The 16,305-nt window shown below is 36.8% G+C and overlaps 1 protein-coding gene across 2 annotated transcripts in view; it reads right to left on the reverse strand.

Moving 5' to 3' along the window:
• Positions 1-16,305, reverse strand: part of LOC141907352 (uncharacterized) — a 57,329-nt gene that overhangs the window by 22,801 nt on the left and 18,223 nt on the right. Inside the window, exons 1-2 of one of the 2 annotated variants that reach the window (XM_074796967.1) lie at positions 3,352-3,494; positions 3,122-3,246 (exon numbers count right to left, since the gene is read on the reverse strand). In XM_074796967.1, the coding sequence (XP_074653068.1) occupies positions 3,122-3,209 (88 nt within the window). In that variant the 5' untranslated portion in view covers positions 3,210-3,246; positions 3,352-3,494. Of the gene's footprint in view, positions 1-3,121; positions 3,247-3,351; positions 3,495-16,305 lie in introns of those variants that run through there. The other variant, XM_074796966.1, reaches the window with a different exon arrangement.

The following is a 16,305-nucleotide window of genomic DNA, read 5'->3' on the forward strand; positions in this document are numbered from 1 at the left end:
AGTTTAAAAATACTCATAAGCGGGTGACGATATATTTAGATAGATTTAAACGCAGTGTTTACAGCTGTTGGCGAGTCCAACCGTACAGGATGTATACAGCTGAACAAATACACCTCATTTTCGTAAGCCGTTGGCCGTCGATGGACGACGCTTGTAATCGTTTTCGACGATCTTAAGCCGAATCCCCGCGATGGACAACGCTAAATATATATTCAAAGGGATTTTGTAATGCGACACGGGCGTCGTCTATTCATCTCGCCCTAGACCCAGGGGCTGCACGGTGTTTATTTATATATACATGTACTCAGCACTTTATCATATATAGAACAGCGTGAAAAGACGGAAGCAGAGGTCTCAAACATTTGACATACGTGGGGATGCAACTCTTATCGACCATTAATTCAATATTAGACTCATGTCGAATAGTTTTCCAACGTTGTCACGTAAATGTAACAAGCATGCTACATTTTTAGACCAGTCGATGCTTGCTGTGTTTTTTATTCGCATAGAGAACGGCAGATGATTTAACGTACCCCGCTGGTATCACACAAATATCGAAATCTTCAATCGAGGCGATACGGCGGTACCGATATGGATGCAGCATAAGTAGAGATGAAAGTTTTCTCATTGCTATTGATGCAACACCATGTCCGTGTTTTGAGAATCCCCCACTTATGTAGCGAGATAGATGAAGGCCGAAAAGTTTCTTTAAAGCTGATAATTTATTGATTCGCCGTTTCGACTGGTCATATATTCCTGAAGATGACTATTAGGTTATAGTCGAAACATCGAATCAATAAATTATTAGCTTAAAGGAATCCTTTCGGACTACAATTTTCGCGTTATATTAGCGTGTGATTCTCAAGTTACTATTCCAATCGAAATTTTACAAAAGTTACTCGAAACTATAGCCTAAACCTTTCGAAATACGGTGGGTTAACATTCCGATAAAGAATACCCGATGATTCGAAAGAGAGTACCGTAAGCCTGCGATTATATTTTGCTCGAATCTCTGAATTTGAGATATAACGTAAAATCTAACGCATAGATTGAATTTCTAGTAAGGATCTCGAATTTAACATTGGTATCAATAAAAAGTGAACAGCCCTAAATTTCTGAAAAAAACTCCGTACAAAATTAATCGGGTTCTCGGCGATAGAGGGTGAATGGAAATTAATTCCTAAATGACTTTGAAAACGCACGAATTTTCTCTTTTCATATACATCGTGAGCTGAGATTTACAGTCTACAGTAGAATAAGGCTTCAGTTGAGATATCCCCTGGTCACGAGCCAGATACAATTATAATATAAATAATAGTTATAACAATGATAGTAATAATAATAATAATAATAATAATAATGAAAATAAAATAATAATGATTATTATGATAATAATAAGAAATAATAACAATAATAATAATAATTTTTATAACAATTATAATAATAATGAAAAAAACAATAATAATAATAACCCTTATCAGAATATCTATCGCGAGTAGATGAAACAAACCAACGAATAAATGAGTAACGTTTATATGACAAGTTGAATCGACGTTTTAAAATGAGTCAAGCTCGTGGATGAATTTTCTAGAACTTTTCTATACTTTCCCCAAATATCTGAATGTTGGTTCTTTTGAAATGAACGTCGGGGTTGGGTTTTCTACGCGTTTGGCGCTGATCGATTCCACCATCGATTCGGCGATGTTGTCATCGCTTTACTTTAGAGTCGGTTAAAGTTTAGAATAATTGAATCGATTTTCGAATTACTAAAAGCATTTGAAGATGAAAAAACCCGTTCGTTATTAAACGTCGACGAACGATGCAATACAATCGCACTCGCAAACTGAATTACTATCGATTTTCAGGTCTTTTTGTTTTTCGAACTTGAATTACCGACGAGTGCACTATAGCTCCAATCTGTTCGTTCGATGAAGAACGTGGTGCTTTTTTCATTAATTTGTCGGTAACGCTGTGACGTCATCATAACTTAAAAAGGGAAATTTAGACATTCACGTACATTTTAAAAGCATCGATTAATTCAATATTACAGCGATAAATACGAAAGACACACAATCATTTCATTCCATGTTTTAGTTACTTTTGCCTTAACTTAACTTTAATTTTGTTGACAAACAAAGGTTACAATGGATATAGCAATCATGAGTGGTGTAATAACAACAAGCGAAATTTACAAAGACACTTACAAGAAGTTACGATATTTTCATCGACGCCAAACTAAATGAAGTCGATAAGCCCGAATGGTCCGACGCCCGATATGCCTGGTGCAATTTGAAGACATGATTCGATAAACTAATACCAATACCCATCATATCCGTCGCAGAAATGAGAGCTTTAAAAGTTTGAAGGTAATACCGTCAGTCGGCCCAAAAACGACTGAGGTAAAGCTTTAAAGTTTACGTAGATTGCCGAAACGCCTAAGGCATAATCTCGCAATGTCAGATGTATAATATCATCATCATCATCATCAAGAACAAAACTCTTTTTCGAGCTCGCGAATCGATGATCAGTCCGTGATGTCAATTCGACGGCGGGGTGGCGTTTTTGATGGTCCGCGGTCGTTAAAATAATTGGAAGCTATGTTGGATAATTTTACTATATATATTATACACGTTTCGCTCACAGCGTCTAGAATTTGACATTTAACGGATGAACATCGGGTTCGTACTCCTACGCGCGCTTTGATGACTTATAACGAGATCTCCGTTCAATTAAAGTCGTTATGCACAACAATAAGTCGAGTTTTCACTGTGGTTTCGAATCATATTCACTGTCATCCGTTATCTATTGTCTGACAAAACGAAGGCTTTCTTATGATGAATTGTATAAACTGTCACTATATTATCGGCGTGTCCCCGAGAAAATCGTTTGCCATTTCGAAAAAGTTTCTTAAATTCAAGTCGTATCATTGTAAAGCTATTAACTATTATACGCGTAAAACTTGTCAAACCGTTGTCTTATTTTATCACGACGTTCATACGAAAACCAGAATACATAACCCGAAATACGACGAGTCAATCGAAGATTTCAGAATTTTCTTTATAGTTTAAAGTAAAATACAAAACTATACATGTATATAAAGAGAAACAATTTTTTTACTTACCTAGTTTTGAACTGCTGATTTCGCCGGCTGCGACTACCACGACGAATAGTACGGCTATCGATACATAGATAAGATTTTTCGAGTCCATGTTGAATCGTGTTCGATGATCTGACCGGTTGCCGATTCTGAAATGAGCGCCAAGTAAAAGTTGCCGTTAGATCAAAGCTCGGTGACTCTTTATCTAAAGCGTACAGGTATAGAAGTGTTAGCTGTGGCACGCGACGACGAACCGATGTATCTTCTGTCGGTGAAACTATACGTTACTAAACTGTCGTCTGCTCGAAAGACAATTCGTATCCCGCGTGATGATGTCTCGGGACAATGCGCACCTCGTCTTAAAAACAATATCTCTCTCAGCAACCAATACACACGATAAGAAAGTCACCCGTATGCAGTGGTGTCTTTATAGCAGCACGCGTAGTCAGGTACGTAATCGCTGCGTCATAGACGATGCGCGCAAAACACGCGCGCGCAAATACAGCCGATAAACCATCGTGACTTAAAAATACACCTTTCGGATATTGACTTAAAAACCCACATTTTCCCATCGCATAACCAAGTTAGAAATTCATGTTTTGGGGAAAACATATTCGAATCTATCATGATCTTTAAATGGCTACAATGATTTCGTTTACAGTAAACCTCGTCTTACTCCGACAGGGCCAACTCGGAATTTAGACTAACTGGGACAAAAGTTGAATCATTTTCTGACCTAGTTTGAATCATTTTGTCCTAGTTAGGTCCTAGTTAGTCCGAATTAGGCGAGATTTACTGTATTATTATTATTATTGTATGTTGCACAGTTTTCTTAAAAGCATTTAAGAATATTTCTTGCCTGGTTACAAATCCACCCAATTCTACGAAAGATTCCAACTAGTTTTTGCTTTTTGAATTAACATTCCTTTTCATGTGGAACTTATTCTGTGTACGCTTAAAAAATAAACGAACATAACATTCCGATATAAATCCACAAAAAGCTCATCGTCTAACGTATTTTTGAAGATGCTTTTTCTTTCTTCAAAAAGAAACATTTCTCATTTGGCATTTTGACAAACGATCAAGACGATTGATGCGAAGAGATCAATGTCGGGCATTGTTTTCTTTAAACTAATATAGTTCAGTTAACAGGTTCGTTTAGAACGCCCGAAGTGTATAGATATGTTGTCTGTTAAATAAAACGTGACTAAGGGAAAGAAACCGAACGCAAAACGCCCGGTTCATTCTCGTTTTTGTGCCGCAGCGTCCCGGAATTTACTTGGAAATCCGAGGACCTTCGGCGCAGTTTCTATTCGACGAGATGGAACAGCCTTCGGCTACGTAATAAATAGACTAATTACAGTAAAAGAGAAGGAAATTCAACCCGCAACGCGAATAAACTTACGAAGGAGATAATATACAGTCATCTTCGATCTCGAGCTTTCATATTGCCTTCCCAGCTACAGACGGGAGCTTTGAATGGGCATATCAAGATTATAAGGCATATTACAAAATCTGTTTACGTGAGAGTTTACTGGATTCACAGCTAAACATCGAATAATAATAGAGTTTAACTGGAATAGGCGCTGCAACGATCATTTGAATGAAAGCAACGTAGTTTATAATATTCTAGTTAGTCGTCTATATATATATATATATATATATATATATATATATATATATATATATATATATATATATATATATATATATATATATATATATATATATATATATATATATATATATATATATATATATATATATATATATATATATATATATATATATATATATATATATATATATATATATATATATATATATATATATATATATATATATATATATATATATATATATATATATATATATATATATATATATATATATATATATATATATATATATATATATATATATATATATATATATATATATATATATATATATATATATATATATATATATATATATATATATATATATATATATATATATATATATATATATATATATATATATATATATATATATATATATATATATATATATATATATATATATATATATATATATATATATATATATATATATATATATATATATATATATATATATATATATATATATATATATATATATATATATATATATATATATATATATATATATATATATATATACATAGAGTTCTGTCTTAGAGGATCACCGCCCTTCATCATCCAATTAGAAATTCTCTTGAACCTCAAGTGTATTCCATAGTTAAGAAAGCGCGGCGGTGGGTCGCTTAGTGGCTGTATTATAAGCTAACCCTGCCAATTAGAGCTTTTTCTAGCGGTAATGAAGACCAAACGATGCAGCAGCCTAATGAACTAGTCCATCTTTATACCGAGCAGGCGAGTTTAACGAGCTGAAATCAGGAGATATCAGGAGATAGGCTACGCACCGAACAGTGGCAGAGATACCTTTAAAATGTATTCAGTCTTCGACGATTTCTCATTGAAGAACATGAAATGTTCGCTTTCTTTTATTTCATCTCACCAGAGACATGTGTTACACCGTAGACTCAAGTAAAAGTATAGTAATTTATTTCATCATAAATTAAATCGAAACATAATTACAAATGCATAACGGATAGGTAGATTGGTTATAGGGACCTAAACAGAGCCTTAAAAGGCTGTACAATCACTAGGACGTTCAGGCCTCTTGGGAAAAGAAAGGGTTATCGATAATGAAAACGAACTCTAAAACGAAGTCTGTGGTAATATTGAGCACGACCGGTGATAGACAAAATGTCTTTCCACGCTGTAGCGTTGATTCGAACTGTTTAAAACGTCCAACCGCCTACTCCACAAAGAACTAAATGAACGGATCTTATGGTATTTGTTGATCCAGTTCGCTGCGGCCATTTTATCCATTCGAAGCTTTGTCGTCGTCTCAAGGAGAATATATTGATGTAAATGTGTATATTCATGCATGCGTTCTTTTTCCGATGACACAACATAAAAAACGAATTTCAAAAGACATGGAAAATAGATTGGAAAAGAAGATAGAAATGCCGTTTCACTATCCTTCTGGTGAACGATGGGTGACACGAGAAAGTAATAAAACTTCCCCATATGAGTGACGTCGGCTGACTGCTGATATCTGATGTAGTAAATATTGTATGTTATATCTATTGGCAATTTTCATCATATTATTGGTCGAGTTATTGGTTATAGTTTCATCGGGGCAGCGATTGAGAATCATTATGACCTTAAGAGCGTTAGAGAATAAATTCGAAAACTCGGCCGATGATACGATGCTCGGTTGCGCTTGTTGATTAATGAGATAATTTCCATATCGTTCACAAATTGAGAAAAGTATAGGCGAGATATTTTCTCCCTGCTTAAACCTACAAATTATTCAATATAATCTGATACCGCTCCGTTGACAAGCAATGAGGACTTGGTATTTTGATAGATACTGTGGATAACTCTCAGTATTTTACCTGAAATACCCTAATCAATGAGCTTATGCCACATGGCCTTACGCCATATGGTATCGCCATGGCCCTTTCTGAAACCAGCTTGGTTTTCGAGTAATAGGCGATTAGCTTCTAGAAATTGAGATAAGCGAAGATTAAGCATAAGGTTTACCCAGATAACTAAGGGGGGTAATCCCTCGATAGTTGTCTGGGTCATTTCGATCCCCTTGCCTTTATAAATTGGTATTATGTTCCCTATGGTCGGACCAGCTATCAGGCATGATACCTATCCAGAACTGCATTAAATAATTCTACTAGAAAGGGCAAAGTAAACTCATGTGAATCTCTTAGAATCTCATTTGTTATTCGGTCAACCCCAGCAGCTTTATTATGTTTTAATCCTTTAATTGCGTTCAAAACTTTATGTTGCGTAAATGGCTATTTAGGAATTCATCACCAGTCAATCCAGTGAAATCATAATTGAGATAATCGATATCAATCCCAGTTTCGTTCTGTTCTTTTTGTTCAGATTGACAAAAGACTTTTGAAATGTGAAACCATTTTCAACAAAAAAGTCTGTGACTAACAGTTCATCGGTATCATCAAGTTTTGTTTCTGCTAGAATGATTATCTCAAATCTCTTAAGCAATTCTTTAAATTGTGGGATGGGCAATTTAGATTTTAACCCACAAACATTTAGAGTCAAAACTGTTACTGATCTGTCCGTGAACATTGTTGATATGTACGTAGCCCGTATAATGACCCAAGCAATTCATGCGTAATTAAATGAACGGAAATGTGCCCACGGTGTGACGGTGTCTTCAGTCGAGACCAAAAGCCCATTTCGATCCTATCAAAGCGCACATCTGAGATTAAATAAACTCGGGTCTGGGTCGTAGAACATGTTCCGAAATGACCCTCGGTTAAATTGGAGACTTCAAGTATTATGCACTTTTCTTAAATATCTAAACAAATGAATGTGAAATGATTTGATGGGTGAATATTGAAATGGACGATTTTTAAAGTTTCCAATCAACTCTCTAAGCATCCGAAAATTGTCCAAATAATAGGCCAAATAAATATCTATCCGCATCACAGCGATATTATTACGTAGGCACTAATCTCTTTCTCTAAGCTATATCAGTTCTGTACGAATAAATCTGAACCGCGATTTCATAGCCTCAATGGCCGACATTATTAGACGGATCGATTACGTGATTTTGACTTGAAAAGAAAAAACCACTTGGTTCCGCTATTACCCGATAGCACCGGGGTCTCCATAACCGCGGGGAAATACACTGACTTCCGGAACAGGTAATGCGGTGCACTTGTACTTACTTAGCTCAAGTGTGTACATCCCAACCGTCGTTTGAAGACAACATGCATCCATTTATTAATAGTGCCCCGCCGACTCCGTATGAAGTTCTAGAGCCCTCAAGAGTCGTTTAAGATGTTGCTTTGGTTTACACGGTATTCGCCTTCGTAACAACTCGAATTTGACGACGTGTCAAATATCGTCGTAGACTGGTTCCGACAACGTAGAAGCCGGAAGTCGTGTGTCCGCGCGCTAGGACACCAGTCCGCGCTTACTCATAGCTGGTTGAACTAATGGGAAAAATGGTGCCATCTTCAACGGCATCATTCGGTATCAAACCGCACGAGTCTCTCGGCGATATTTCCACGGCATGAGCGGTCTGGCGGTAGGAGTGATAGTCTAACTTGCCGGTGATACGGCGACCAAAAGGCACTTACGAAAAATACATGAGAGCTCCACGCGTGGCCTCTTACAGCGGTCTCCACGGTCAAGTGCCACGAGATTTCTTGTTCAGTCGAAACGGAGGCGGATTAATTCACAACCACTTAATATCCGCCGAAGGATTTAGATTTACCTGGCTCTCGCGTAAGAGCCACCGATATGTATATACATATATACGTAACCTTACTGGAAAAACAGCGATTATAGCTCGAAGAAATATACAAAACGATCTAAGCATGAGATGTAGAACAATTTATTTCAAGGTTTATCTTTGACGGGGGTGGGGTTTTGTCATTTGTCTTATAGGGTAATAGTAACAATGGAATATAGAAAAAAATCTGCACCGAGCGGGGGACGAAGCCAGTGGCAGGTTATTGTATATTCGTATATATGATATATTTTTATCTGCCAACATTAAGTATCGAATAGCGAAAACATTTCAGGGATATCGTCTTCAAAAGACAATATGACGAAGATAGTAGAAAATCCGTTTTTTGAAATAATAGTATAATACATCAAAGGTAAATGATTGTCCACAGGGGGCTTTTCAATAAACGTATAACGATATTATACGCTGCTTAATTTTCCGTGAACTTTGGAACAGATAACTTAATCTATTTCCAACCCCAACCATTTGCGACTATGAACGCTTTAGCTGCTCCTCGTCGACCATCACACAGCGCGGTATCAAGCATTCAGCATTTAATCTATACGCAGGATTATAATGGGTTGGCTTCGCCGCTGCAGAAAGTAAAGGAACTTATGTGTTAACGATTTCGTTGTTCGTTGTTTATACGAACGAAGAAAGAGTCATATTCTAATCCGTTATTTAGCGGTGAAAGAAAAGACCTATGTTTTCTTCTGTAAGCGTGATTTCTCCAGCGATAAACATTCTTAAAAATCCTATTCGAAGAAAGTTAAATCTTTTTGGGTTTAGAAAAAAATCAGACGTTCGAGCTAGCATTCCGCATTTTTGAAAGATGCTGGATGAGCATAGATTGCTATAGTGATGGCGCTATACCCTACCTTATGGAAGTTTTTTTATCGTTTGTCTTGCGGGTAAGAACTGTAATCAGGTCAATCGAGGGTGAATTCATGACTTGACGTGATTCAACTCGTCTTAAAGATTGATGATAGAAAAGGCAGGCACCTGGGATTGAGAAGAGATGATAAGCTTTGCGATACGTGTAACTGTGTGGAAGATCTGAGCTGTATTTCATCATAGCGTGTAGCAAATGTTGGTGAAAATGATATAAATAGAATTTTTGACGATATGAGTAGTAAATCGTAATTGATAAATTTGGGGCAAGTACGTACGTTAAATCGTGTTGAATCAAGGTTTGAATGTTATATCTAATTGATGTTTGAAATACGTATATAATATGTATAATATGTATAGTACGGTACTTGTTTCCTGTACTTTTTTCCTGTAAATATGTCTTCTGCTGATGCTTTGCTCCATTGACAATCATGTCATTTGATTATGATGAATAAAAAAACTTAAACTTAGTGATATAAGATATGCTTTAAAAGTGTGGACAATGGCTGCGAAGCGGTAGCGCGTCACGTCAGTGGGGGCGTTGATCTCGACGTCTGTCCTACTTATAATGCGAAAGCCGACAATTGGCGAACGCCTCATTACCTATAAAACAACCGCTGTAATGAGGGTGACCGTTAATTAGCCCGGCTGTATTAGGGGATCATGGTTCAACGCTTAACATCTACTAACGATGTTAATCACGGCACAAAAAATGGCTTCACGCTTATGTGATAAGTCTCCAAAACTGTTAATTCGACCGCCGATCACAGAAATATATCTGCGTACTTCGATTTCCGATCTCAAAATCAAACCCACTGTTTCGCTCGCGGCAGGTGTGGTGGGTTCATAAGGGACACCAAATCAAACGAAATCTTCCAATTGAATAAACAACTGGGTGAATCCCTATTTCATGATCAAAAACCAGTATTCGAAAATCAGTATTGAATTTAATGTTAAAGTTTGGAGTATATATGTATATACATATTAGTCCTTGCTCCTATGTTTTTTCGTTCAGGAAGAAAATGGCAAAGAAATAAGTGCCATAGCGTACTCCTTGAACAAAAAAAAGCATTTCTGTCGAGAGTTGAAAGCACTTAAAGCACAAGGCTCTTTTACATGACCCTCGACGCATCGATGGCCAGTCGACTGATATGAGAGATTCAAATGAGTTGATGAGACAAAATTTTACATCTTAGCTTCGCGTGACTCCAGCGATACGACGGGATTTACGCGGCGATTAAGCCATCGGGTAAAGCCTATTATTCGGAGGGCGAATAGTCCAGGCCTTTGATGTTGAACATGTCGTAAAAGTAATATCCCTATACCGTAGGGGGCAACCGGTCAATACAGCGAAGATGTCGTTTGCAAGAAGTGACTTAATCTGGTCCTGTCACTGTATAGATCGAATTCCTGCAGGAAGATTATGAACAACATTCCGCGAAAGAAAAGAGTATTTCCAAGAGCAATTCATTCAAAAATATCGTTGTGCAAATAGAACCAAACTTCAGCGGTAATTCATTAGAAACTTATGTTTGTTACGATCGCTGTTACTTTGTATATTGTTCTATTTTCTTCACTCATTGTCTTAATTGTAGACCTTGAGTTTGTCAAATAAACTGTAAACTGTAAACTTTAAGTGGCTCGACTGGATTCTATTTGGCTGGTAACGACTTAAACGAGTCGTGAGGTCAAAGGTTTCGGGGAACGGCTTTAGCTTAGTGATATCGAATCGCTTCTTCGGATTTTGGGTGGTTTGTCGAAGCGGCCCACGCTATGGGCCCGCGGGATCACCCGACATCAGCGTCTACCGGTACCTTTTAGCAGCAAGAAAATCTTATAGATATCGATCGATTTAATTCCTATAGCAAAACAGATAACGATTACGTAGATTATTTCGCGTAAAAAGCGACGTTTTTCGCTTCCCAGCCCCGAGGACAACAAGCGTCGATAGGCAAAATCAACCAACACAAATTTGAAACGTCAGTGTTGTTTCGAAGAGGGCTTTTAGAACACGTGACGTCGTCCTATCCATTAATGATCATAGTTTTTAATGAACTATTCTTTCGGTCGCTTCTTACAGTAACGTATAATTCATTTCTTGCGGCGGAATGTGGTGCTAGTTTGTCATTCAATAGCACTTTAGTGAACAAGATAAAAAAAAAGTTTTATAAGGTAACGTAACAACGATCGATTTGTTCTAAAAACAGATATGATAGCATTGAGTAAAAAAATGCGTCGAAATCTAGATGTTTTGATGTATATATGAACAGAAGTCATTGAGTATGATATATGAGTGTGTCATAATGGAAATAACGTATAAAAATCATGACGCGTCGTTGTGTTGTCATTAAGCTTGATTTTCGCGCAAATTGATCTTAATCGAAAGTACGCTCACTAAAAATCGGCGATGAATACCATTTTATAATATGGAGTGTACTATTTTCAAAAGTTAAGGAGAAACATACCGCAACAACTAGCAGCAATTTTCATTAATTTAAGAAAATTTATGAATCCCTTTGCATCACAGGACCCAAATATCTAAAAGAAGCTAGCAGTTTTCATTAAAAAAAGGCAAACAGCCTCATCTAGCTATCGTTGTACATTGCGGATATAATGATATATATGTAGTGTATATATAAAAGGAGTTACTGAAATTGTAAATTGTAAATGTAACTGGAGTAACAGTAACTGTTGATATGTTGTATCCTGTGCGCTCCAAAAAAGTTGTATAATTTCAGGTGCAATAGGTTTAAATCTGAATCTTAACCCAACAACTATAAGCCTATTATTGAGTTCGCACATTCTCAGAAACAGTAATGGCAGAACTATATCGTGATGCAAAGTTCATTTGGTTAACACGAAACCTTGTTTTTCGAGAAAAAATTCATTTCCCAGTATTTTTCATTAGAAAGAAAATAGATGTGAAAAGCAAACATGCAGAGTTGGCTTTCAACTCCATCATTGTGTTACATTTTAAAGAGACTTCTTACCTCTGAAAATAAATTTGTGTACTTTGCCTTGTTATATGTATATATATATATATATATATATATATATATATATATATATATATATATATATATATATATATATATATATATATGAAGTTGTAATAGCTTTCTTATGACTGAAGAGAATGATCTTGAATCCGTTATTGCGCGGAGGTTACGATAGAATTTCCATAATATTATCGTCCATTTATTTGATATAAAGTTTTGACGGTGAACAGATACCGTTTGCAACGAAAAAAAAACGTTTATTCTCCGCGCTGTTCTATATCGGGGATTCAGAATTTTATTATATGTCAACATGAATTGGATCGATGGGTTTCAATGCATTTAATCAGCGAAACCGGTATCGACTTATCGAAGATCAATGGTCGAAATCAATGCCGATAATTGAGTGCTCAACTGTGACTCGAAGGGAGATGCATTATGATGAATAACGTAACATGTGTTTTTATTTCCCATTCAGAGTGCATTTGACAAAAAATACAGTTTCAACCTTGTTGCTTTGTCAGGAAATTCCCTATGGCTGTACAGTGCTTTAAATAGGGAATGGACAGAAGAAACGTAATATTTGATCGAATAGGTTATAACAAGGACGAACAAAATTTATACTAATCTAATAAAAAATGTGTTTCATTCTGAGGTTTATTCTGAGATTAATTCTGAGGTTCAAATTTGAGCAAGCCCAAGGAAGTATAATATTCGGTTTTTTTCACAATGAAACTTATCCAGGCAATATCAAAAATGTAAAAATCTAACTTTCTTAGCTCAGCGCATACATCACGAAATCAACACGAAACATAAAACACAAACGGTGTTTCGCTTGTAACGCGACCATGTGCTTGACTCCTAGACAGGATACATTTTCAGCGAGGACATATTTTTGTTGTATGATGCTGAAATAGGGAAGTTTCCAGTTTCCAGGCGCCATTTTGAGGCGGTCCCGCGGGTCCCGCATTGTTGGAAAGATTTTCACATTTTTAAACTAAAACCTCTAGCGCGATTCATTGTAGTCCATCCCCATTTTGCTTCAAAATTTAATAAGTCATGTATCGTTAAAAAGGTGACAATTTCTATTTTCTGATGGTGTTTATTTTATTTTTCTCGGCTGCAACAGTCGGATACAGTTACACTTTAAAAAATATACTTCACTTTAAGGAAGGCGCCTCAAAAAAATTGGTTATTGACTGTAACTTTTTCATGTTTTGAGATACAATGTAGAATTTTTCATTGAAGATAGATAGAGTTTTATCTGAGGATTTTGTTGATACTACATTGGCAAAAATATCTTCATAGAAACGCGCGTGGCCACCGGTTGAGTCATGCGCAAAGCGCACGCGAGTGGTTGACCGTTAATTTTTCTGCATACGCGTAATTACGCTATTTTCATGGCAATTTTCTAAATTCTAAAGATTTTTCGAGGATTAGAATCAGATACTTAGCATTGGGATTGGACCTAGTCAAGATAAAATACAAAATGTCAAGAGACTTGTCTTATCTGACCTAAAATGTTCAATCGTTGAACGCTAAACATGGGACTGAGCACAGTGCCGATCAGAGAATAGAGGATAACTGCTAGGTGACACGACTTTATCAATACAAAGATGCAAACTTTCAATAAAAACCAGCGGTCGTTGTTAACTTCAAACATCGTTGCAAATCTAATTACGCTGGGGAGACACCTAGAACCCTCAATTCCAACATGGAAACAATCAAACGATGATTCTCATCCCAAAAATCTTTAGAATTTAGAAAATTGCCATGAAAATAGCGTAATACGCGTATGCAGGAAAATCGACGGTCAACCACTCGCGTGCGCTTTGCGCTTCATTCAACTGGTGGCCACGCGCATTTCTATGAAGACATTTTTACGAAAGTGGGATCAACAAAACCCTTAGATGAAAAACTCTACATTGTATCTCAAAACATGAAAAAGTTACAGTCAATAACACAAAATTACCAAACTTTTTGAGGCGCCTTCCTTAAAGTGACGTATATTCTTTAAACTGTATCTGTATCGAGAAAAATAAAATAATCACCATCAGAAAATAGAAATGTTCACCTTTATAACGATACAGGACTTAAATTTTTGAAATAAAAGAGGGATGGACTACAATGAATAGCGTTAGAGGTTTTAGTTTAAAAGATGTGAAAATCTGTCTAACCATGCGGGGACCTTAGTAGACCTCATTCATACAGCGTGTGTACATAATTTGTAAATTTGAAATGGATCTTGATTATTTCTTAATTTCACGGAAGAACTATGGAAAAAACCCGGTATTAAATAAAACGGGATATCTGATTGGCTCATAATGACATCATCTAAGCGGCGCGTGTAGCTGCGCACTCGGTTTAGTGCGGCGGGGTTTCGTATCGTGGCAATCATGATGCCATCAGGTTCGAATCCCTGCTGCGGGAGGATGAGTGAGTGTACACGATTTTAACTTGAAATGGATTCTGATAATTTCTGGAGCTTTCGCTAAGTCACTAATCTTGTTCCCTCTACGTCAATTGTCATTGATTTCGAGACATTCGTGCCAAACCGACGACAGCGACGCGTTTTAAACGCCCAAGTTCCTTTGATTTTCATCAAACGTCAAATTTACTGCACAACGCTACCCGCTAAATAGCCATAAACAATTAAGGCGCAACTCGTGCGCCCACAATTAATCAGTTTCGTCTGCCTTCAGTGAGACGCGTGGCTCTTTGAAGCCACGATGCACGCAAATCCCTACAGAGCCTTGCCATCAGCCATTCATCGAACATGCACCTTTAAATGAGGCGCCGACGGACAAGCAAAATTGATATAAGACAAAGGCGATGAGATTTGAAAATGTCAGATTCGTCGCCCATCAAATAAGTGCACGGGCGCCGTTTGCATGTATACCTCAGAGGAAAAAATATAAAATTCGGTTAATCTGTTGTATAAACGATAGAGATTTCAGCGTAAACAACGTGTAATAAAATCGTTCGCCCCAACAGATCACATCGACAAAGCGAAACATCACATCAACTTGTAGGATGTGATCAAGCGTAACCCAACGTTGTACAACATAAAGATAAAAATGTACGTCTCCCCCAAAATCGAACGTGTTGACTCGGATTACGGGGGAAATGTACTTTGTATACGCTTCGCCTATAAAGTAATGTCGAAGTATTCCCGTCAGGGCCAAATTCGGTTTTCGTATCTAGTTGACTAGTGGTCGGAACTAATAGCCGAAAAACCGACTAACGGACATCATTCAGTTTCGTTTAGTTCGACTATAGTCGTCTAACTCAGATAACCGAAGGTGGCCCAGGTAGTACGTAGTTAGTCGTAGGAACTAATAACCGAACGCACTATATAAATCGGTCGTAACGTATTTTGCAGTGTTGGCCATCTTGGCCCGAACTACAGTGACTGTACACAATCGCGTGGTCGACCATTTCCGGATCATAGTTCCGACTTACTGACATTCGGTTTCGTTTAGTTCGATAGTCAACTAACTCTGATAACCGAAGTTCGCCCAGTCAGTCGCTTGCCGGTTCAAACTGGTTGAAAGATTCTTCGCATGAAGCGGAACCGAAATATCCAATAACGTAGGTAATTCGGTTTAAAGAATCAATCTGCAATTTCGATCGCCGATAACACAACTACGTATATTTAGGCTAATTTCCGATTTCAAAATCCCTTAAATTTTAAAATAAAAATGTCGAAATATGTTACTATAGCCATCGGAAAATAGGATTCGAACTTAAAACTACATTTTCTATAAAAAAAACCCCAAATTCTTTTTAATTCGTCAGTAAATTTTGAATTTCATAACTGGAAGCACTTCTCGAGACTCATCAGACGCGCGATTTAATCTCGTCTAAGTGACGTCACAATTACGGGCGAGATATTTTTCGCGCGTGTTGAATAATTCCTTAAGAGATTAAAAAAAGCCTTAACCGCGC

Source organism: Tubulanus polymorphus, chromosome 6 (genome assembly GCF_964204645.1).
Source record: "Tubulanus polymorphus chromosome 6, tnTubPoly1.2, whole genome shotgun sequence".
NCBI classification, from domain to species: Eukaryota; Metazoa; Nemertea; class Palaeonemertea; order Tubulaniformes; family Tubulanidae; genus Tubulanus; species Tubulanus polymorphus.